General features: G+C 40.5%; 1 protein-coding gene, 1 long non-coding RNA gene and 1 other non-coding gene across 7 annotated transcripts; all 3 read right to left on the minus strand.

Moving 5' to 3' along the window:
- Positions 1 to 10,887: 10,887 nt before the first annotated feature.
- Positions 10,888 to 10,993, minus strand: LOC147924797 (small nucleolar RNA R71). Its single transcript, XR_015587956.1, has one exon. It is a non-coding gene; the product is annotated as a small nucleolar RNA R71 (small nucleolar RNA).
- Positions 10,994 to 11,336: 343 nt separating this feature from the next.
- Positions 11,337 to 13,355, minus strand: LOC104758429 (uncharacterized). 5 transcript variants are annotated; one of them, XR_015586244.1, is made up of 4 exons: positions 13,296 to 13,355; positions 11,976 to 12,019; positions 11,667 to 11,885; positions 11,337 to 11,578 (listed from the first exon to the last, which is right to left on the minus strand). It is a non-coding gene; the product is annotated as an uncharacterized LOC104758429 (long non-coding RNA). The 5 variants fall into 5 exon arrangements; XR_015586241.1 differs by having other exon boundaries at positions 11,667 to 12,019; XR_015586242.1 differs by lacking the exon at positions 13,296 to 13,355 and having other exon boundaries at positions 11,976 to 12,526.
- Positions 13,356 to 21,957: 8,602 nt separating this feature from the next.
- On the minus strand, positions 21,958 to 22,410 carry LOC104759944 (uncharacterized). The gene has a single exon (XM_010482806.2). The coding sequence runs from the start codon at positions 22,408 to 22,410 to the stop codon at positions 21,958 to 21,960; it is 453 nt and encodes a 150-aa protein (XP_010481108.1).
- Between the last annotated feature and the right edge of the window lie 2,917 nt (positions 22,411 to 25,327).

Raw genomic sequence — 25,327 nt, forward strand, 5'->3', positions numbered from 1 at the left:
TCAACCCATATCGGATTGGGAACTGATATATATGTATATATATATTCTTCTTTTTTTTTTTTTTTTTTTTTTTTATAGAAAAACGCGTGTTTAGAGCATTTAATCCATGATCGAGGAGGATCATGTGAGTGCGACCAAGAGGGTGCAAGAAGATAATCCATGATCAAGGAGGATCATGTGAGTGCGACTAAGAGGGTGCAAGAAGATAATTTATGATCGAGGAAGATCATGTGAGTGCGACCAAGAGGGTGCAAGAAAATAATCCATGATCGAGGAGGATCATGTGAGTGTGAAGAAGAGGGTGCAAGAAAATAATGCATGCCGAGGAGAAAGCAAAGTTATGCTTACAATGAAACGGCAAGTTGTATCGAACCAAGCGTGGTGAAGAAATATATAAGGCGTTAGAGACGAGCGAGAGTTTGTATACGAGTACAAATGACGAAGACGGTTATGCAATGGTCCTACCAGAGACCATTTGACTAAGTTAAGCGATGAAGTCAACCAGAGACGTGGAGGTTTTGATTGAGGAGATAGATTCCAAGAAGATTGGAGAAAAAGGCAATGAAGAAAGGCGAAGCCGGAAGAACCGGAAAAAGCTGAAGACTAAAAGTCAGGAAAAAGCTGAAGAAAGAGAAGCATGGAGTCAGGGAGTTAAGTGATTAGATAAATCACGATACACCGATGAGGTAATCTTAGTACCTGGAAGAGATCGTATATGGAGACCAGGTGTAGAACTGGTAGTATGATGAAGACATAGATGACAAGACGTATCATTACCGCGATAAGGGGAGAAGAAGACCTTAGAATTTGAGGATGAATTCTTATAAGGGGGAGAGAATGTAATGACCCTCACCAAAGCTAGAAATCCTGAAATAAAAAAGTTCGAGGAAATGACCCTGAAAAGGCTCAGGAAGAAGCAGAAGAGAAATGAGGAAGAAGACCCGGAGGATGTCCGAGGAAAAATCATCGAGTTGGGAGATAGCCGACCCAGGGCGAACTGGTGGAGAGTGCCAAGACGTACTGGAGAGGGTACCGAGGCGTACCAAGGCGTATCAAGGCATATCGAGGATTGCCAAGGATTATCGAGACGTATCGAGGCATATCGAGGATTGCCGAGGATAGTCGAGGATTGTCGATAGAGGATGAAAACTGCCGAGAAAGACCGAGGGTGCCGAGAAGCGCCAGAGCGGTTGCGGTCGAGGACCGAGTCTGCCAGACGGGCCGACGAACGCCAGCGAAGCCGACAAAATTCTAGATTTTGCAGAGGTTATTGGCGGCGCAAATGTGCATCGAATTTTTGCATTTGGCCAATGAGAATTCATGCAAACATGAATCTCAATCATTGTGTCTTTGATAACACAAGAATAGAACATAATCATTATGTTTCTATGTGTTGGACCAATGGAAGGAAGCAAGGTGGGGAGACAAAGAAGATATTCCTTTGTGTCTACCAAATCCTGGGAGATAGGAGAGGAATCTAGAGAAACTTGGAGGCTAAGTGTTCGCCGAAGAAGAGAGAAGAGGAGAATCGAGCATTTGCACGCTGATGTGTCTGCATTTTATAGGGTTTTAACCATAGTTTTTAGGATTGTTTTGAGTCTTTTCCTAGGTCCAAGTGTGCTTTTAGAGTCCTTTTAGTCTTTTGTGAGTCTTTACAGGTCCTAGGTGACTTTGGAAGGAATCTGAGCGTTTTGGGGATGAAAACATGCATCTGGAGCCAATTGGTTGAAGACTGATCGAGCTAGAAGGCAGATGGAATGAGAGCAGAAATACGTTCCGGATCGACTGATCCTTTCGAGATCGACCAATCCAGTCCCCGACGCAAGTTTTCCTTTTTTGTTTTAAACCGACTTTTAGGGTTTTATTTTGATATTTAAGTTAGAGGCACGGCCTCCAGAGACAGAAGCTTTATTTTCTGAGACTATTTTGTATTGAGAGCAAAGGGAGAAGATCTCTAATCCTTCTTGACACTTTGGAGAAGATTTCTAAACCCTATTTTCTATCCTTTTGCAATTCAATTATGTTTTCTTCATTATTGATTTGCTGTTTCTGCTTCTCCATGTCTGAGTAGTTTCACTATTGGGTTTAGGGTTTCAGAAGGGTTTCTATGATTAATTGATGCTAGATTTGTTAGATTAGGGATTAATCTTATTGTTCTTCATCTATAGTTGTTTTTAATGCTTAAGCTAGATTGATCACCTAGATTAAGATCTTAGGTTTAATTCATCGGGGCACCAAAAGTGTTGTTGAGTTGCTTGAAAAGAACATAGGTGAGCAAGGTGATCCTTAGCCAACGACAGTTGAAGTTGAGGCACCTTGTGAACATAATCAAACTTGAACTTATTGCTTGCTAGGATTGTTTAGATTCAAACGATGGTTTAGAGTTTTATCGATTCCTTGCATAGATAGCTAATGCTACGACAGTAGGTTAGTTTTACATTCGAGATTTGAGTTCAAGAATGGTGTTTAATGCTATCCCAATTTATCATCTAATGTCGTGGTCATGTCCCCTAACTGATTCCCTGCGCCCAATATTTCCTTTTTGATTTAGAAACAACTTATTTACTTTCCATTTTTGATTAGTTAATTTATTCACAAAACTTCCTCTTTTGTCTTAGCTATATTTAATCTACATAATTTCATAGTGTAATTGTTTGGTCCCTGTGGATTCGATCCTGAAGTGTTACAACGATACCACTAGATCGTGGTGGAGTACACATTAGGTTTTAATTGACCTGTTGATCAATTTGGCGCAGTTGCCGGGGACCAAAACGATTGCCTTTGAGATTTTAGAATTGAGTATAGTCTAAGATTTCTTTTTGTTTTTACTAATTATTATTATTCTCTCTTTTTTGTAGATAATTAAAAAAAAATGAAAAATATTTTTGGGGCCATGGATTACGATGATTGGCCACAGGAAGAGGAGATCACATTTGATGAAGACATTCTAGATGAGCCTTATGTGGAGCCACCGTTCGATGAGAGTGTTCTTACACCGGATCAAAAAGTTAAGTTGGATGAGCTTTACATGGAGCATCCAACAACGACAAGGAGGAACTTAGCAACAATGATCCAGTTGAATCTCATTTCACATCGAGCAGTACTTGAAGAGAGGGAGCCCACTTTCACAGAGATTAGGGAAGCCCATGCTTGCGAAAAGGTAATATATTGGGTTCCACCAAGCCAAATAGAAGGTACATGCATTTCCACCTTTGAAATTCATGATTTTGAGGATATTCACATGCCATGCATTGAAGATGTGACTTCTAGTTTGGATACTCCATTGCTCATTGATGAATGCTATGATTTGATATGTGAGTCTCAACGTCTAGACATCTTAAGAGCAGAAAAACTTGCTAGGGATTATCATGAAATATGTTTTGATATTGAATATCATTGTGCTTTGAATGTTCATGATCTCGAGTTTGAGTTTTCAATGCCTGATGTATCTAGCTCTCTTCTTGAAGAATCTTACCTAGGGTGTGTTCTTGATATTGATACAATTTTGCATGAAACAAAGGACCCTGAGGTGGATTATATGAATGAGGATATTGTGTTCTATGAAATTAATGGGGATGAAGTTAATTATTTTGTGAAAACCTCGTTTGAACCTGAAATTGACTTTATTTTTCCATTAAATGCATTTAACCCTCATGAGCATCCAACCATCAAGGAATATTTCAAAGTATATGCTACATTTGTAGTAAACTTCTTAGATGTGAATTTTATTGTTTTGCCATGGATAATTGTGTGTTACTTGACACATATTGTTTATTGCATTAACAAGAGAAGGACTAAAGGTCCATTGGCTCAGCCTTTTGATACACATGATTAACATTTTGTGTTGAGTGGTCAAGCTATAGACCTTAAATAAGCGCTTATGGGAGGCAACCCATGGGGTTTGTGCTGGCTTACCCTTTTATTTTTATTTATCTTAGGATTTTGGTTTTGTTTTTAGGATTTATTACGGTGAAATCACGTCTGCTGTTAAGTGTTTTCAGGAACAGGTTCCAAACGCAGAAGATGCGAATATTTTTGTTCCAGGTGCTTCGGATCGATCGATCTTCCTTAAAGATCGACCGATCCCGGTGGTTTTCTGCGGGTGTCTCTAAGTTCAATAATGTTGCAGATCGGTCGATCCCACCCTGAGACCGGTCAGTCCCCACCCTTGCCAACACCACTCCACCACCAGATGCGAGATCACCGGTTTTTGTTTCTTTTCCTTTCTTTTTCTTTTTCATTTTTCTTATTTTCTTTGTCGGATTCATTCTTTTCTTGGCTTTGCTTTCACACCGGGACGGTGTGAAGTAAGTCCGGGGGAGGGCTGTCTCCAAGTTACTAATGTCGTTTTCTGTGGTTGTTTCCTTTGATTTTTCTTTTATTTGAGTCAGTTTGTCGAGTCTAAAAAAACAAAAAAAAACAAAATGGGAAACTATGATCATTTCCAAGAATCTTTTGCTTTGAACTAACACTCTTATGATTGCTTTTGTACCTCTGATTTGGAATGAAGCTTGGAATGAACATGAGCAGTCTCAACACGCCCCAAAAGACACTCGCCAAGGAGAACACTAAGTTGAACCAGAAGTTGTCTCTAGCTTTAACAGGACTTAACCGGATTTAATTTCTTACCTTGGGGCTTGGTATACATCGGACAAGACTCCTCCCTTCAAGCCTTACAAGACGTGCATCTCCTCACAAAGTATGCTTCCCCTCTCTCTTCCCTTCAGTACTCAGTAAAAAAAAAGAGAAAAGAAAAATATAAGAAGAAGAGGATATAGGTAATAAAAGAAGTGAACCGAGGGTTGTGCGTAAACCCGTGCATCTTTCGGAACTCATGGAAACCTGTCCACAAGAAAAGAGCAAAGGATTGATAAAAAAAAATAAAATGATACCCTAGAAAATTAGGGAGAAATCAATCCTTTGGAAGTGAGAAAAGAGAGAGGAAAGGGAGCATAAGAGGAGGTCTTGGGTGATAAGAGGTTGAAGGAGTCAACAGTTCAATGATCGATACTCCCATGGTAAGACCGCACCTTTTTACTAATCTGATGTAGAGAGACAACGATGGGGAGACTGAATGTTCTCTAAGGCTGTGGAGTTCAGAGTAGGGAGTGTTGATCCTAATCATGGGCAGAGTACAAAAAGTAGTTCTCAGTTTGATGTGATGAAGAGTGCAAAGAAGAAGTTCCCAAGAATATGTGAGTTTCCACTTTCAAACCTTTTCTTTGTTCTTGAGTTTTTGTCTGTTCTTGCTTGAGGACAAGCAAAGATTCAAGTCCGGGGGAATTGATGTGTCTGCATTTTATAGGGTTTTAACCATAGTTTTTAGGATTGTTTTGAGTCTTTTCCTAGGTCCAAGTGTGCTTTTAGAGTCCTTTTAGTCTTTTGTGAGTCTTTACAGGTCCTAGGTGACTTTGGAAGGAATCTGAGCGTTTTGGGGATGAAAACATGCATCTGGAGCCAATTGGTTGAAGACTGATCGAGCTAGAAGGCAGATGGAATGAGAGCAGAAATACGTTCCGGATCGACTGATCCTTTCGAGATCGACCAATCCAGTCCCCGACGCAAGTTTTCCTTTTTTGTTTTAAACCGACTTTTAGGGTTTTATTTTGATATTTAAGTTAGAGGCACGGCCTCCAGAGACAGAAGCTTTATTTTCTGAGACTATTTTGTATTGAGAGCAAAGGGAGAAGATCTCTAATCCTTCTTGACACTTTGGAGAAGATTTCTAAACCCTATTTTCTATCCTTTTGCAATTCAATTATGTTTTCTTCATTATTGATTTACTATTTCTGCTTCTCCATGTCTGAGTAGTTTCACTATTGGGTTTATGGTTTCAGAAGGGTTTCTATGATTAATTGATGCTAGATTTGTTAGATTAGGGATTGATCTTATTGTTCTTCATCTATAGTTGTTCTTAATGCTTAAGCTAGATTGATCACCTAGATTAAGATCTTAGGTTTAATTCATCGGGGCACCAAAAGTGTTGTTGAGTTGCTTGAAAAGAACATAGGTGAGCAAGGTGATCCTTAGCCAACGACAGTTGAAGTTGAGGCACCTTGTGAACATAATCAAACTTGAACTTATTGCTTGCTAGGATTGTTTAGATTCAAACGATGGTTTAGAGTTTTATCGATTCCTTGCATAGATAGCTAATGCTACGACAGTAGGTTAGTTTTACATTCGAGATTTGAGTTCAAGAATGGTGTTTAATGCTATCCCAATTTATCATCTAATTTCGTGGTCATGTCCCCTAACTGATTCCTTGCGCCCAATATTTCCTTTTTGATTTAGAAACAACTTATTTACTTTCCGTTTTTGATTAGTTAATTTATTCACAAAACTTCCTCTTTTGTCTTAGCTATATTTAATCTACATAATTTCATAGTGTAATTGTTTGGTTCCTGTGGATTCGATCCTGAAGTGTTACAACGATACCACTAGATCGTGGTGGAGTACACATTAGGTTTTAATTGACCTGTTGATCACACGCCATGCATTGGCGAGGTGCACCGCCCAACTCCTCTATATAAGGGAGGACACCCTTCACATTTCCATCACTTAGCTCAAAAGAAGAAGAAAAACAAAAGCTCTCAAGTTCTGGTCTCTCTCAAGAGGAGAGAAACAATCACGAAGCCGAGGAGGTGCTGTCGAGTTGAGAAGCGGTCAAGTTGAAGGAGTCGTTGTTGGTGCGAAGGAAGAGGCTGTCTGATCCGCGGTGCTGTGAAGTCCGGAGAATCAATCTGCCAATCACTGTGAGCTCTGCGGTCTTTGTGTGTTAGAATCTTTGGTAGGTTGTGTGGGGTGCAGCACGGGTCCTTCGGGCCATGTACGTACCTATTGATTGTTGTATCTAGTCTAGGTTCATGGTAGAACTAGATAGATAGATGTTGCATGCGTAAATGGTAGGATTCGCTAGAATTCATGTTTAAAATGAACATAGAATTGCGTTAGGAATCACCTTGCATGATGAGAAGTGATAGAATTGAGAAGCATAATTCGTGAGGAATTGATGCATGTTTAGCAATGTGAGTTTGCTTAAAATTTGAACCAAGGATTTGCATGATGAGCATAACTAATAGATTTTTGTAGCAATTGTGACTTGCTTAAAAATCGGATAGATTAGTTGCATGCATGTAGAAAAATCTAGGCTGCTTGAATTGTAGTTCTCGCTGCTTGTAGATTTTTGTGGATATTTCGCTTGAATTGCTTGCTAGTAGGCTCGAATTCTTGCTTGGTTTAGTTATCACCGCTTTGGAAGGATCCCAATGACCTCCATCTAGTAGACGGTTTGATTGGTGTTGTGGATGTGGTTTAACTTGAAATAACTTTGTGGATGTGCATGTGTTGTGGTAGTGCTAAACTTTTAGTGTTTGCTAACCTATGAGTTGTAGTGTGATCTTAGCTAGTCTCTTGAATTGTGGAGAGTTCTTGAATCGTAGCTAGGATAGAGTGGTCGATTTTCTGTTCCATGTGAATGTTGATTGTCTCACGGGAAGTTCCCGGGGAAGTTCCCGGTGCACACTTACGTGAGACAATGTCATGTCTATTTGGTCACTAGAATGACCGCTACTTGACGTCGTAGCTTGTTGGGCTCACGCTAGTTACCTGGGTGGTTTCAGCGTGGGAAATTCCCCTTTGCTGGTTACCTGTGTGGTTTCAGCATTGGGTGTGTCGTGGAATGGAATAGAAATCGACAGGGCCCTTAGGTGAAAGAGTCTAGAGTGTACGAGTAACCCTTGTAGGACTCTAGCACGTCTTTGTTGTGGTTGTTAGGTGAAAGAGTCTAGAGTGTACGAGTAACCCTTGTAGGACTCTAGGACGTTTTTGTTGTGGTTGTTAGGTGAAAGAGTCTAGAGTGTACGAGTAACCCTTGTAGGACTCTAGGACATCTTTAGTGATGAGAGAGGAGTTTAGGTTGATCGAGTCGAGTGAGGTCTGATCTAACCTTTGTTGATTGTTGTTGATGCTTCCGCTAATGCTCTCGTTGCGTAGCTTTGATTAAGTGAGTAGCATGTGAGAGTGCGCAGCTCAGTTGAGTGCGTAGCTTGTTGTTGTTGTTGTGATTAATTGTTGTTTGTTTGTATGATTGCTTGCTTGTTTCCTTGCTTGTTGGGGTAGATGGGGCGGGAAAAAGTAGAATGCATGTTTAGGATGGGGTACCCAGGCTCACTGAGTAATCTTAGATTACTCATGATAATATTTGTGTGTGCAGGGAGCTTAGTTGAGAGTAGAGCTAGAGCAAACATAGGGTACCAGATAGGGTTCTTTGTTGTGTGTTGTTTGTAAAACCCTATATATTTTCGTAAATGTATTCTATAAGTTTTTCCGACTCTATATGTATATTGCTTGATCACTTATTTTCAATGTAATAAATTATTAAGTAATATAAATTCGGTTTTTGGGGGAAACATGGCAAGTTGTATCCGATACATTGGCTGCAGGCGGAATCGCGTCCAGGCGGAATCGCGTCCAGGAGGACTGGTCGGGAAGCTGCAGCTTCCGTCCCTCGGGCGGACCACCAGGATGCGATCTCCCGACACTGTGGCGACCCGGGGCGTTCCATGTCCTTGTCCGGGGCATAGGACAGTCCAGGGGCGTTACAATGCTCCCTTTCTTCGTCTGAGTCGTTTCTTCAGTCCATCGACGATGGACTTATTCGTAGCCTCAGCTTGGCCATTCCCCTGAGGGTATCGAGGAGTCGAAGTGCTGAGACGGATTTGCCACTTGCTCAGAAAACGCCTGGTGATGAGCGAAGTGAATTGCGTGCCGTTATCGGTGACAATCTCATACGGGAGTTGATATATCATGGTTTTTGTGGTTTTTAACCATGATATAAGGAGTCTTTTATAGTCTTTTGATGTGTTTTCTAGGATGTTTTTGAGTCTTTACAGGTTTTCTAGGATTTTGGCATGAAAGGAGCCAAATGGAGTAATTTGGATCATTTTGGAGCATCAATTCAGAAGAAACGAACTTGGAGTCAGAACAGAGAGGGAGTGTCGATCGACACTGCCTTAGCGTCGATCGACACCATGTTCAGCCGATGAAGAATCACAAATTTGGAAGTTTTACAAATTTGCCCGAAGTTTTCCATATTTGTAACACAAGTCCCTGACGTGTTTTAGGACATAGAAATAATATTTTTAGGTTTTCCAAACCATAAGTTGTATCCTATCAAGTTTTATTTTTCCTGCAACCCTGAGAGATTTTTGAGAGCTATTGGAGAGAGATCTGAACTCTTTGAGAGAAGAATTCCTAAACTCCTTCTTACTCTTTTAATATCTATTGCTTGTTATTCAGAATTATGTTTTGTTCTTCATTGAATATGTCTGAGTAGTTTGCTTGTTAGGTTTAGGGATTTTATGAATTATTAGATCCATTTATTTAGGATTCATTATCTTTCTAGATCTTCATCATAGGTTGTTCTTCACAATAATTCTTGATTGATTACCTAGAATTGTTATCTTAGGGAAATAAATTGATATGAGAATGTAATTGTTTTCCTGATTAAACTATTGATGAGCAAAATTATTTTTTGCAAAGAGATTTGATTTAATAATTTTGTGAACAATCTAAACCTGATTTTATTGCTGTTTTTTAACCTAAAATATTACAAAGTGATTTAGATTTTCTGGTTTTAAATCTAGATATTATTTGTAGTGAGAACTGATTTAATTTACAAAAGTGTTTAGAGTTCTAGATCTGTTCTTAATTGTTTGAATCCTAAATTATTGATTGATTTAATATTTCATAATTTCCTGAGAAATTCCCTAGACCTAGCTTTTTGATCTTCTGAATTTGCAACAGTTTTATTTAATATTTTGCATTATTTTATTTTAATTCAAATTAATTTGTTTAGCTTAATTATAAAACTCTATAATTTATTGTGTAGTCTTGAGTCCTTATGGAATTCGACCCCTAAGTACTGCAGTGATCTCTTAATTTGAGAGAGTAGCTCTAGGGTAAATTTGAGCATATCAAATTTTGGCGCCGTTGCCGGGGACTCTTTGATCTACCATTAGATTAGAGTTTTTGATTTTGTCTAAATTTTTATTTTTATTTGAAACTTACACGCTTTTGTTTTCTTTTCTCTTGTGTGTTTCAGTTGTATGCCTAATAAGCCTAACACAAGGAGCAACAAGACTAGTCCAACTCTGAAGCTTTCAAACCAAGAGTTAGGAAAACTTGAGCGTGAGAACAGAAAAGCAGCCAAATCCTTGAAGATGGTTAACACAATCATTCTGATGCGTGATAAGGATGGTGCTTTGAGGGATCAAGAGGGCCACTTCCGCAATGAGCCTGGCCAAAAGCTTGATGCAGAAGGCAATGTGATTGTCGAACCTGTTGTCAACGAGCAGGCTGTCATGAACCAGCAAGCTGGTGTCGTTGATGATCCGAATCTTGGTGTCGATCGACACCAACAAGAGGGTGTCGATCGACACCCACCTGCAGCAGACGTACGTGGAGCTGCCAACCACGTCCAGAATCCGGTTCGAAGACAGGAGAACAACCGAGACTTGATCAGGACCATTGCTGACTACAACCAGGCTGATCTTGTGTATGAGAACCGGTCTGCAATTGTTCCTCCTCCATTCCAGAGGAATGATTTTGAGTTGAAACCTGCCTACTTTCAACTAGTTGGGCAGAGACCTTTCTCTGCCCTGCCCAATGAGAAGCCTTTGGACCACATTGAGCATTTTGAGGATCTAGTGACTAGTATCAAGGCTAATGGGGTGACTGAGGACTACATATTCTGCAAACTCTTCCCTTACTCACTTGCAGGAGAGGCATCTCATTGGTTGAAACAATTGCCAACTGGATCATTGACAAACTGGCGTGATGTCAAGGTGGCCTTCCTCAACTACTTCTATGATGATGCAATGTCAGATGAGATGAGAATCAAGCTGTCCTCTTTCAAGCAAAGACCAGATGAAGCTTTCAAAACAGCTTGGGTGAGATTCAAGGCTTACCAAAGGGACTGTCCACACCATGATTTCTCAAGGGGTCAATTGCTAACACTACAAGAAAAATCAACATTCATAGCACACGATAAATGCTATCATATGTGTTTAATAGCGTTTTCATAAACGCTATGTTCTCCGCAGCTATCTTAGGTGTCACCTCTATTATAGCGTTTTTGACATATTATTATATGTCGTTCTTTCATAACATTAACCAAATGCTATAATATTGTTTTCTGTAACACATATTTTGTGCTATTTTATATTATGCCATAGCATTTTTTGTTTGCTATATGGAATTCTTTAATTTTTAATTTGATTTTTTATAATTTATATATTTGACCATAGTTTTGCAGACTTTATTTAACTGGATTGATATTAAAAAAAATTATTTCATAAATCATCAACATACATAACATAGCGTTAATATAAGCAAGTCTTACATATCATACCAAGTCTTATAATATGCTGCCCTGTTTTATCCAAAAAGCTAACATTATAGCTTATAAGGATAAAGACAAACTTCAATCTCTTAAGTCTCTTCTCCTCTATCGCCTTCCCAACAAATGCAGTACACACGTCTGAAGAACTGTTCCTGTTAGCATTTCCGTCCAGATTCCCTGGAATCATGTGTATATACATCAACTTAAAGCTTATGTTTTCGATTAGTTTTTTCATTACAGTTCAAGAGTATACATAGTTACATACCTCTACTCCAAGTTCCCTCTTGTAGATGAGCAATAAAACAAATAGGTATTACCACATATATAGAAACACCCAATGTTCAACTATGCCTTGCCATCCAGCACCAACAGCTACAGCTTTTGTACCAATATCAAAATGGTTGTTCCTTCTTCTCTTTGTATACACCTCCAACATCGCTAATAGTTGTTTTTTCTCTTAAAAACAGATAAACTCACATTGCAACTGAAAATTTTAATACCACAACAAATCTTTGGCCTAGATAAACAACTCACAGTTTACGTCACAAATTATTAATGGAGAAGAGAGTTTTACCTCTTTGTATGTTGTTATCTTCTTGGATTCCAACTTTTGACAAACTGAGAAAATCCAGATGAATGTGGGGGAAAAAAGCTTAAAAATACCTCATTTATTTTTTATTTGGACGTTTAATACCTCGTCTTTTTTGGTTGGAAGAAAAATACATCATTTAATTAAAAGATGCGATTTAATACCTAAACTAATAAATTTTGTTAGTTTCATACCTACGCTTTTTTGACAAAAATATAATTCCGTTTTTACCCTTACTATATCAAATAATAATTAATTTTAAATAATATGACATTAATTTATAAGTGTATTTGAATTATTATTTATTTTAATTATAATTTTGTTTTACAAAAAAATACAATCATCTTCATCAAACTCTAATTCATGTTTATTCTCCTCTCTCGCTTTCACAGACTTGGTCATATCATTTAACATAAAATAAAATTAATTTTAATTCAAATACACTTATAAATTAATTAAAATAAAATTAATTTTAATTCAAATAAACTTATAAATTAATGTCATATCATTTAAAATTAATTATTAATTGATATAGTAAGGGTAAAAATGGAAGTTTATTTAAATATTTAAAATAAAATTTTTAAAATAAAATTAATTCTAATTCAAATAAACTTATAAATTAATGTCATATCATTTAAAATTAATTGTTAATTGATATAGTAAGGGTAAAAACAGAATTTTATTTAAATATTTAAAACAAAATTGTAATTAAAATAAATAATTTTAATTCAAATAAACTTATAAAGTAATGTCATATCATTTAAAATTAATTATTAATTGATATAGTAAGGGTAAAAACGGAATTTTATTTTTGTCGACAAATCGTAGGTATGAAACTAACAAAATTTATTAGTTTTGGTATTAAATCGCACGTTTTAATTAAATGATGTATTTTTCTTCCAACCAAAAAAGACGAGGTATTTAACGTCCAAATAAAAAATGTGCAACTGATCAAAATTAATAGAATACTTTCAACTCGTTAATACAATACTAAGGTGCTTTTGTGGTAAAGAAAAGGAAGATATTCACTAACCCAAAACGTTGACAGATCAAATAAAGAAATTTTAGCTCAAACTCAAAAATCAGAGACTTATGGGTGAGTAGAATCAACACTAAAGTTATCTATAAAACACGTAGAGAATCGGATAAACAAAACATTCACCTTATATCAGCCATAAGTTCGACATTATAATCACCAATGTGTAGTTCATAGAATAAAAGCTTTTAAGCGGAAGATGGCTTGCTCATTATCCGCCCTAGCAAAGTTAAAAAACGTAAGTAGCACGAGATAGGTAAGTGACTTACATGGTCTCCTTGAACTCAACTGTCACCACAATCAGATTTCTCGCAGTCCTCACCACTAATTCACAATGCAAAATGACACACAATCAGCTTCTCTGATTTGCAGATCCAAATCACAAGAATGTCTGGTAGCTTACAATAGGAGCATATGAGAGATAAGACATACTCAATTTGAAAATTGAAAGTAGAAACATTCACCGGTGAAGAACTGTGTGAACTTAACAAGCAAAATCACAGCTTCCTTCAAAGCTTGTTTAGCACCTTCAAGCCCAGCAACATCTGTCCACGCTTAACATTAGGCTTTTCCCTAACAATATCAGAGTTTAACACAGCTCAAAGCTTTGGTTGCTCTGGGTCCTCTCCATCTCCTTTGGGCTTCGTGGCTACAGCTGTAGCATCACCACCGTTTGATTCTAGGCACGACCCACCTTCGTCCAAAGAAGAAGTTAAACTCATGAAGCCTCTAAATAAGAAGTTAACCAAAGCACAACTAGAAATTCTGATTCCAAACCCAGATTCAAAGGGGGAAAGAGAGGCAGAACCAACAAACCTTCTCCGACGGTAACCAGTTTCTCTTCTCGATCTGGAGATGATATTCAGATCCGAAACCGAATTGGTTTCTCGTATGTTGGGATAGAGGGTTCGTTATTGTGACTGCTTCTATGCTGCTTCTCAGTGATGCTGAAACTGTGGGAAGAGACGGAGATCGATTTCAGATATTGGGAAACGGTCGTCGAGAAAACAAACATCAATTTCGAGAGAGATTGATTGAGTGATGAAGTGTTGCTGAATTCTCACTCACATCAAGCAGCGCCGGTGAGAAAGACAAAACCGGAGGCAACTATTGTTTATGAAAGGAAGAGCTAAAAGAGAAGAATTTGGGTTGTAAGAAACGGATCTGAGATGCACATAGGAAGATATCGATTTTGGGTTTGAAGGTGGAGAGACACAGACTCAGATCTTACTTTTGTTATAAAAGAATATAATAAACATTTTATATCTTTTACATTGGACACTTAGGCGCAAAACCAAAAAAATTAGCTACTTGTTACCGCTTTATCAAAAATTTAGGTTTACAGAGCCAATTTTAGTTTTCCGCTTACTTATTTGAGGTATAGCGTTTTTAAAATGCTATTATATAGTACCATTTCCAAAATTTTATTTATTATAGCATTTGCGAAAAACGTGTTATGCTTTTATGCTATCAATGCCAATATTTCTTGTAGTGTAAATATCTTCTTTAGAGGGTGTGACTGAGAGTATCATTTGGCTTTAGATGCTGCAAGTCATGGGAATTTCAAGACAAGATTTCCAGAAGATGCTGAATGTTTGATTGAGAACTTAGCTGCTAGCAATAGTACCAAGAGAGCTGATGTTGAGAGAAAGAGATTGCATGGAGGATATGATTCAAATCAGTTAGCTTCTGTTAATGCTAAGCTGGATTCAGTGCACAATCTTCTTGTAGGAAAGAAGTCAGTCCAATTTGCTGCTGAAGTTGAGACATTTGAGCCAGAGCCAGAGAATACAGAAGAGAATGTCAACTATGTGTATGGAGCTGGGTATCAGGGACAGAGATTCGGTAATCAGCAAGGCAACAGACCTTACAATGGTGACCAGAAGCAGCAACAGAACAATGGCTATACAAGAACTTATGGGAACTCATCTTATCAGTCTCTTCCTCCTAAGAATTCTTCAGAAAGTAGAATGGAAGCCATGCTTGAGCAGGTTTTGCAAGGACAGGAGCAATTGACAGTGACATTCGATGGAAAGATTGACAATGTCTACACTGAGCTGAATGGGAAGATAGATGCATTGAACATTCATGTCAAGAAGCTAGAGAATCAAGTTATTAAGACTGTTGGGTCTGTCAAAAGGCAAGAGGGATTCCTCCTTGGGAGAACTGAGTCAAATCCCAAACATTCTTGTAATGCCATATCAGTGAGAGGTGAAGATCAAGGTGAAATTACTTCTGCAGAACAAGGTGAGCAATCGACGGAGAATTCGACTTCAGACGATGGTGTCGATCGACACCACCTGGGTGTCGGTCGACACTCATCCCAGACAGAACCCGAAACTGCAAAATCTCAGGTTCCAGTAGCTGTTGAGAGGGTGTATAAGCCTAAAGTCCCTTTTCCTAAGCCAAGAAGGTCCAAGCAGGAGCTTGAGGAAGCTAGATGCAAGGCAATGATGGACAAGGTAATGATTGAGATGTCTTTGATTGATGCAGTAAAGCTTTCACCACCTCTTAAGCGGTATGTGAAGAGAATGGTATCAAATGGTTTGAGCCCTGAGGAAGGAGCATTGCTTACTAAGGATGTCAGTGCGATTCTGTTAAACCAGCCTCCACAAAGGAGGAAAGAGAGGAAGCAAGAAGTGGTAGTCTCTGAGAAAGTGAGTGCAGCAATTCAGTGTAGGACTGCTAAGAAGCTACCTGATCCTGGAAGTTTTGTGTTAGATTGCTCCATCTCCACATGAAGGTTTGCTCACTCTCTTTGTGATCTTGGCTCTAGCATCAACTTGATGCCACATTCTGTTGCTGTGAGACTTGGGATGACAGAATTCAAGCCAACTCAAATTTCTCTTATCCTGGCTGATCGCTCCCGAAGAATTCCTGAAGGTGTTTTAGAGGATATTCCAGTTATGGTTGGGAACTTCATGATTCCTACTGACTTTGTGGTGCTGAAGTATGATACAGAGCCTAAAGATCCTCTCATCTTGGGAAGATCTTTCTTGGCTACAGCTGGTTCAATCATAGATGTGCAGAAGGGGCACATAGCACTGAATGTGGATGGATTGAGTATGAATTTTGAGATGGATAAGCTGAGGAGGGCTCCTACTATTGATGGACAGACTTTTCTGTTGAGAAAGTTTCTGCAACACGAGCAACAGGCTCAGTGTCGATCGACACAGAGGAGGCATCGATCGACACAGAGGAGGCATAGATCGACACTCCTCCACATACGAGTTCAACCTTGTCCAACACCGATGCTGCAAGTCATAAACCTGTTCCCAAAAAGAAGACTTCCCCCTCCACACTTCAGAGTTCTCAGGTAAGGCCAAGGTATGTATCTTCTTCACCCAAACCTTCTCCTATCATCAATAACAATTTCAAAGGTACAAAGACTGTTTTACAGTTAACCAAGCCACGAGATTATCGTAGAGCGCTTGTTTCTTCTGTTGATGATTTTGCAGGGCTAAAAAGAAGCAAACCCATCCCTAAATCCCGCCCTGGTCCTGTTCCTCGCATACTTGGCAAGCCTCATGCACCTAAAGCTTATACACCACCTTAGATGAAGAGGTCATTCACTCAGAGGCATTCACTGCCACGTTCTGATCCACCGGATGCCTGAGCTCCAGCACAGTCAAGCTAATGACTGAAAACAAGCGCTTAGTGGGAGGTAACCCACTCATAGGTTTTTCTTTTCCTTTTGAGTCATTTTTGTTTTTGCATTGAGTCAGTTTGAATTAGTAATGAATTATGAACTTCTATCTATCATGTTGCGTTTAATATTGTGTTTGAGTGATTATTAGCAGTGCTAACGTCCAAGGATTGAGAGGGACACAAATTAACAGCAACTAACTATGGATTTCTGGGCAAAAACTCTGCAGACGCAGAAAGTGTCGATCCATGCCACTAGAGTGTCGATCGACACCACCATCACAGATGAGTTAATCCGATTTTGGTTCATACTTTCCCTACTCATTCATTTTTGCTTATTTTTCTTTTTGCTTTCTTCTTACTTGATAACACTGAGGACAGTGTTGTTTAAGTCTGGGGGAGGTTATCTACTAACTATGTTTTTGTTTTTGAGTTTCAGTTGTGTCAGTCAAAACCATAAAGTTTGAGTCAAATTTTTCAAAATTTTTCTTTTTTGTCTTTGGGAATTATGATCTTGACTAATGATTTCTCTTATTTGGCTAACACTCTAATGATTATTTTACTATTCTTGATCTCAGAACTGAAGCTTAGAAAGACTATGAGCCTTATCAACAATCCTGAAAACCCTTATTCAGTGGATATCTAATTGATCTAATTTTGTCTCAACTTTTATCAGGATTTTAACCGGACTTAATCTCTTACTTTGAGGTTGGAAATCAGTGGACTGGACTTCTTCTTCGGGCCATACAAGACAGTGCAATTTTTTAAAGTATGTCTCCCCTCTCTCTTCCCTTCAGTGCTTTAGAAAACAAAAAGAATAAAAGATGAGATGATTTTGATCAGTTTAGAGAGGTAGGTAAATTACCTGTGACCTCATTATTCTACTCTTGAGTCAAATGATAACACAAAGCTTGGAAGTGAGGGATAGGTAAATTACCGATGACCCTGGTATTCACTTACACCTTTGATTTAAAAAAAAAAAAAAAAATTTGGAAGTGAGAAAAGGGAGAGGAAAAGGAGATGTAAGAAGAATGTCTTGGCCTGAAGAGAGTCCATATGCCACTGATCAATACATCCAAGGTAAGAATTCACCTTATTTGTGCTTTAATATTAACTAATGAGATGACAATTGAGATTTCAGAGATTCTAAGGGATTGTGGGATTTGAGTAAGGAATGTTGATGCTTATCATGGTTAAGTATAAGAAGTAAGTTCTTGAGTCAGGTAAATGAAGAGTGCGAATAAGAATCATCAAGCAGTTGAGTGAGTTCCCTGTTTTCAAACCTCTTTCACAGGTCTAAGTTTATGTTTTGCTTGAGGGCAAGCAAAGGCTAAGTCTGGGGGAGTTGATATATCATGGTTTTTGTGGTTTTAACCATGATATAAGGAGTCTTTTAGAGTCTTTTGATGTGTTTTCTAGAATGTTTTTGAGTCTTTACATGTTTTCTAGGATTTTGGCATGAAAGAAGCAAAATGGAGCAATTTGGATCATTTTGGAGGATCAATTCAGAAGAAACGAACTTGGAGTCAGAACAGAGAGGGAGTGTCGATCGACACTGCCTTAGCATCGATCGACACCATGTTCAGCCGATGAAGAATCACAAATTTGGAAGTTTTACAAATTTGCCCGAAGTTTTCCATATTTGCAACACAAGTCCCTGACGTGTTTTAGGACATATAAATAATATTTTTAGGTTTTCCAAACCATAAGTTGTATTCTATCAAGTTTTATTTTTCCTGCAACCCTGAGAGATTTTTGACAGCTATTGGAGAGAGATCTGAACTCTTTGAGAGAAGAATTCCTAAACTCCTTCTTACTCTTTTAATATCTATTGCTTATTATTCAGAATTATGTTTTGTTCTTTATTGAATATGTCTGAGTAGTTTGCTTGTTAGGTTTAGGATTTTTCACAGGGATTTTATGAATTATTAGATCCGTTTATTTAGGATTCATTATCTTTCTAGATCTTCATCATATGTTGTTCTTCACAATAATTCTTGTTTGATCACCTAGAATTGTTATCTTAGGAAAATAAATTGATATGAGAATGTAATTGGTTTCCTGATTAAACCATTAATGAACAAAATTATTTCTTGCAAAGAAATTTGATTTAATAATTTTGTGAACAATCTAAACCTGATTTTATTACTGATTTTTAACCTAGAATTTTACAAAGAGATTTGGATTTTCTGGTTTTAAATCTAGATATTATTTGTAGTGAGAACTGATTTAATTTACAAGAGTGTTCAGAATTCTAAATCTGTTCTTAATTGTTTGAATCCTAATTTATTGATTGATTTAATATTTCATAATTTCCTGAGAAATTCCCTAGGCTTAGCTTTTTGATCTTCTGAATTTACAACAATTTTATTTAATATTTTGCATTTCTTTTATTTTAATTCAAATTATTTTGTTTAGCTTAATTATAAAACTCTATAATTTATTGTGTAGTCTTGAGTCCTTGTGGAATTCGACCCCTAAGTACTGCAGTGATCTCTTAATTTGAGAGAGTAGATCTAGGGTAAATTTGAGCATATCAGGAGTCCATGACGACATATGATGTTTTTCCATATGAAATTGGTCACGTCCAGGGACTGGATCCTTGTGAAAGACTCTGCTTCCACCCATTTGGTGAAGTAATCGGTTAGCACAAGGACGAACTTCTTGGATTTCGACGCCGAAAGAGGCCTATAGCGTCCATGGCCCAGCGCATGAAAGGATACGGAGCTGTAACGGTATTCAGCAGTTCAGGCGGGACATGTCGCATTGGTCCATGACACTGGCAAGCTTCGCACTTTGCCAAGAAGGCTTCACAGTCGGCAATCATAGTTGGCCAGTAATGTCCATCCTTCTTGATCTTTAAGGCGAGTGCACGTCCGCCAGAGTGGTTGCCACCTTCACCTTCATGCACTTCCATCATGATTCGTTCGGCCTCGTCGCGAGTAACGCAGGTAAGGAACACTCCGGATGAACTTCGGCGATACAAATCTCCATCCAATAAGATGTATTTGGCGCTTCGGGCTTTTAAACGCCGAGCTGCCCAGCGATCCGGCGGGACGACTCCATCGGAGATGTAAAGTTTAATCTCAATTTGTCAATCGTCAGGTGGCTTCGTGACATCTGTCAGGTCTTCTGTCGGTTCGTCGACTTCCATTGGGACTGAGTTGTCATTGATTACAGATATCAGGCTGACTAGAACGACGCTGGGAGCTTCGATGCATTCAACTGGGATGGTACGCCGCAAATCAGGGTCAGAGCAGTTCGCCAAGGCTGCGAGAGCGTCGGCTGACGCGTTTTCATTTCGCGGGACCTTCGTCAGAGAAAAATAGGTGAATTCCCCGGACAATGCTCAGACCAACTGACGATATGCCCCCATTCGCTTGTTCTTGGCATCAAATTCGCCGCTGAACTGGCTGACTACCAATTGGGAGTCGCAGAAGACTTGCAAGTGTGTTACCCCGAGTCCTAGTGCTAGTTGAAGTCTAGCAATAACAACCTCGTACTCCGTTTTGTTGTTTGATGCTTTGAAGTTGAGTTTTAATGCTTGCTCGAGTACTTCACCAGTGGGAGATCGGAGAATGAGTCCCATGCCGGTTCCTTGATTTGTCGACGAACCATCGACAAACATCGTCCAATGTTCCTCCTTAGGGGTAAGATGACCAAGTTAAGGAGACAGCTCGGTGATGAAGTCGGCTAGGACTTGAGACTTCAGGCTTGGACAAGAGCGGTATTCGATATTGTATTCGCTTAGTTCGACCGCCCACTTCCAACGACGGAATGCGACTGGAAGAAGGGTCTAAGTTTCCGTGCGGCGATGATCATAGCGAGGGCCAACTTTTCCAGCTTGGGATATCGTGATTCTACATCGTTAAATGCTTTGCTCGTGTAGAAGATAGGTTTTTGATCTCCGCAATCGTCTCGGACCAATACGCCGCTGACTGCCGAACTGGAGACTGAGACGTAAAGGTACAATGTTTCGCCATCTTCAGGTTTGACTAGCAGTGGATGGCAGGTCAGATACTCCTTCAACTGCCGAAAGGCGATCTCGCAGTCTTCGTCCCAATGAAAGTCCTTGTTTCCACGGAGGAGTTGGTAAAAAGGAAGGCATTTATCCGTTGACCGAGAAATGAAGCGATTTAGAACGGCGATTTGGCCGGTCAGTCGTTGCACCTCTCGTTTGTTGGTCGGCGATGGCAGTCCCAATATGGCTACGATCTGTTTAGGATTTTCCTCTATTTCTTGTTTGGTAACGATATATCCCAGGAATTCGCCCAAGGTGACCCCAAACGTGCATTTCGTTGGATTCAGCTTCATCTGGAACAAATCCAAGATATCGAAGCATTCAGCAAGATGCTGAATATGTTGCTTTGCGATCAGAGACTTGACCAGTATGTCGTTGATATAGACCTCCATAGTTTGTCCGAGCAGATCAGCAAACATCATGTTCACCAGTCGTTGGTAGGCTGCTCCGGCGTTCTTTTGTCCGAACGACATTACCTTATAACAGTAGGTCCCCCTATCTGTGATGAATGCTGTTTTCTCACGGTCGCTTAAACTCATGGCGATCTGGTTGTAACCCGAAAAGGCATCCATGAACGAGTGCAGTTGGTTTTCGGCCGTGGCTTCGACGAGACGGTTTATGTGTGGCAAGGGAAAGCTATTTTTAGGGCACGCCTTGTTGAGGTCGATGAAATCCACGTAGACTCTCCACTTGCCGTTCTTCTTTTTAACCACGACAGGATTAGCCAACCAATCTGGATATTGGACCTCAACTATTTGATCTGCTTTGTGTAGTCGTTCGACTTCGTCCTGTACCGCTTTTGCTCGATCTGGGCCCAACCGCCTGCGTTTTTGCCTGATTGGTTTGTACGTGGGGTCGACGTTGAGGCTGTGGCAGATGACTTCGGAGCTTATTCTGACCATGTCCTTTGTCGACCTAGCAAATGTGGAGGACCGAGATTGTAGAAAGGCGATCAACTTCGTCTTTATGTGATCCTCAAGTTCGGCCCCGATGCCAACAGTTCGTGAGGAGTCGGAGGGATCGATGTTTGCCTGGATGATCCGACATTCCGGAGATTTGAGACGATCACGCTCTGGCTTATGGGGACCAGTAAGATGGTCCCCGCTCTGTAATTGCTATGCGTCCTCCGTTTTCCTTTGCTTTTTTTCGATTATGGAGCAAGATCAAGCCATCCTTTGATCGCTGTAGAGGGTACAGATCCATGTGGTGGTCGGGAACTTAAGGCAAAGATGGTAGGTCGACGGTACGGCTTGCATTACGTATATTCATGGTGCCCCTAGAATAGCGTTGTAAATTGGGGGCGCATCGATGACCACGAACTTAGTCTTCCGGGTCACTCCGCCAGCTTGCACTTGTAGTTTCACATCGCCCATCGACATTTTAGTGATCCCATCATAGCCGGTTAATGTCCGAGTCTCGGGTTTCACCTGTTCTGGTGTGACCCCCATTTTTTCTAGCGTTTGCCAGAATAATACATTGACGGTGCTTCCAGTATCGACCAGGACTCTTTCGACGTCGAACTCGCCCATAGCTACTTTGATGACCAAGGGATCCGGATGAGGGTGTTGGATTCCTTTGGCGTCCTCTGGTGTGAATGATATGGGGTCTCTGCAGAGCGGAGGTTCGTTCGAAGCTGCCTGAAGACTGCATACTTGGCGCGCCCTTTTCTTTAATGCTCGAACGGAGTCAGCACAATCCTCTGGTGGGCCGAGTATCATAGTTATTCAACCTCGGAGAGGGGAGAGGGGAATTGGCGCACAATCCTCTGCCCTCTCTGTCGCTTTGGAGGACTAGGTAGTTCGTCCTCCTGGGGCATTTTTTCTTGACGATTTGCGAGTACTTGGTTGGCTAGCTGTTGAGTATCATTAGCCGGGTTGTTGTTCACGTAACCTCGTCCGCCGCCTCCTGCATCGCGGCCACCATTAGATCGACCACCTCGCCATCCTCTACGGCGACCTTTGCCGCCGCGGATGCTTTTGGGCTGAAAGACGGCTTCGACTTCACCAGAAAGGTACTTTCCATACAGGTAGTTCTTTAGATGGACGCACTCGTGCGTGGAGTGGTCGGCGATCATGTGGAAATCGCAGTATAACTCTTTTGGGTCGGATGGTTGCTTGTTTTGGCCATCCACTATGGAGACCGCGTGAACGACGCCCTTCTTCCAATCCTGAGGGTCGTGATGCTTTCAAGGCTCATGGTGCTTGTCACGAGTTTTAGCCTTCGGGAGATACGACGACTGTACGATCGTTTTTGTGGCTATTTCGGCATCCTCGTCTTCAACGAGTGCAAATCTGGAGGCTCGATGTAGCGCGTCATCGAGGTCCTTGGGTTCCCGGATGTTGAGGTCCTTCTGTAATGGTGATCCAGGAATCAGGCCCTTCCTGAAGGCAGCAATTGCGGCGTCTTCTAGGATAGAGACGTTTGCCAGCTTTTCTTTAAATCTGCCCAGGAAACTGCCGATGGGCTCGCCGGGTTCTTGGGTCATTTCCCAGGGATCTGAACTCGCCACACCACGCTCGATGAAGATTCGATAATGCTTGAGGAAAGCCGTTGACAATTGGGTGAAGTTGTTGATTGAGTTCGACCCGAGCCTTGTGAACCAAGTCAAGGCGGGTCCGGAGAGGCTATCGACGAACAGCTGGCAATACCCAATATCCCTTTGTTCGTCGGTAAATCGTGCATTTGCCACGGTTGCCATGAAAGATGTCATGAAAAGGACTGGATCCTTATCTCCAAGGTAGGTTGGGAGCTTCAGCTTGACGTTCGGTATGGCGGTTTGCAGAATTCGCTGAGTGAAGGGAGTTCGTCGGGTGACTTCGACAATCCTGTCGATCTCTGGAGCTGTGTTGATAGCTCGATGGAGAAGCCAGCTCATGCCGTGAATCTGCGATTGGATCTCTTCGATCTCGAGGCAAGGTCCCGTGCTTGTTGAGGGGGCGACCGTGGTAATCGGAGTCTCACGGTTCCGTGAGTTTGAGTTTGATGGTTGGATGCTCGATGTGGCCAAGGGGGGAAGAATCCTTCGCTCCGACTGGTTGACCGTTGGTATGTCCGAGAAGTCGAGACGACGAGTGAGATCGCCTGTCCCGAGTGAAGGTGAGTTCCCCGCAGAGGTTGGTGATGGGGTCGCCTGGGTTATGACGGTATTAACTCTGCGGTTGGTGTCAGAGATCATCTGATAGATCTCCTTTGTCATTGTACCGAACAAGATCTTGAAGTCTTCCATGGAGACGACCTACGGGTTTTGGGCCGCTGTCGTAGTGCGATCAGGGAGATTCTCGGTTTGGGCTCCAAGTTGTTGTTTCGTGGCACACATCGTTCCCTCGTTCGAGGGTTGTTCGTCTGAACGCTCCGCATCGAGGTTGACTGGTTGCTCACGAGTTCGCCTTGTCCCTTGGCTGGGCTCTCCTTCTGATCTGATCACCACTGGGAGTTCGGGGCAGTTATCGGTTGGGTTAACTGATGGGGTTAACTGATGGGGTGACGTTACGCCTTGTCCCTTGGCTGTCGTTTGCGTGGTTGGGACGTCACCTTGTGCTTTGGTGTTGTCTTGAGATGATGCGAGACCCGTGACGTCAGATGCACTTGAGGAAGTGCGGTTCGCGCCGGTGATGTCGTCGTTGGTAACTGGAGACATTGTCGGGTGTTTTGGAAAAACTTCTGGTCGAGTTACTTCGAGAGATTAGCTTGTAAAGGCGATTTTGCGTCCCCACAGACGGCGCCAATTGTAGAAACTAGGTTTTCACAATGAATTTGTTTAGTGAGGGAAACAAATTCAAGGAAGTAATCTCTCTAGAAACTTGATCTAAGCTTTTGAAATAAAAAAGGGTTTAAATCTCTTAGAAATCGAATTAGGGTTTTGCTAAGAACAATGAAAGAATCGATTATTGTATTAGATACTGGATGCATTACAATAGAGAAGTCTCCACTTATTTATACATTTCTCTAGATATATTGACTTTCCTTATAACTCGAACTAAGATAAGGAAAGTTGCTTCTTTCCTCGAGTCGGCCACCGCGCGAATTGGGAAGTCGGTTCTTCGTCTTAAAGGCTAGGTTTCCCTCTTCCGAACAGGCCTCAAATAATATCCAATTGGGTTCTTAACCAGATTCCTGGTTAAATAATCGAATTACCTTTCTGGTTTAGTTCGGTATGTTGGGGGTGCTAAATCCCGCACCAACAAGTATAATAGGATATTTTTATTCCCTCTTTTGTAAGTTGAAGTGCATCGTTATCACTTCTTACAACTATATACTGTAAACACGTGTTATATATGGGGAAAAGGGCCATTTCAGACCCGTACACACTCTGAAAGTGCGAATTGCTACCTGTACAAATAAGGAGTGCCAATTTATACATGTACCCTAAGACATTTCAAATTTCATACCTATACTCACAAAATTGAGCCAATTTCACAGTCCACGTTAACGGAATTAAGTCAACCGTTAGAGATACTGACTCAGAGTCCACGTAAAATGCAAAAACGACGTCGTTTTGTTTTCTTCGAAAAAAAATTGTGGAATAACTACACACTAGAGGTTCGAACCCACCACCTCTTCCGTATTTAGCATAGGGCTTAACCAGTTTATCCCACAACAATTCTTGAAAGAAACATACAAACTTATTAATATAAA

The sequence above is a fragment of the Camelina sativa genome, chromosome 17, assembly GCF_030686135.1.
Source record: "Camelina sativa cultivar CO46 ecotype springtype chromosome 17, ASM3068613v1".
Classification (NCBI taxonomy): domain Eukaryota; kingdom Viridiplantae; phylum Streptophyta; class Magnoliopsida; order Brassicales; family Brassicaceae; genus Camelina; species Camelina sativa.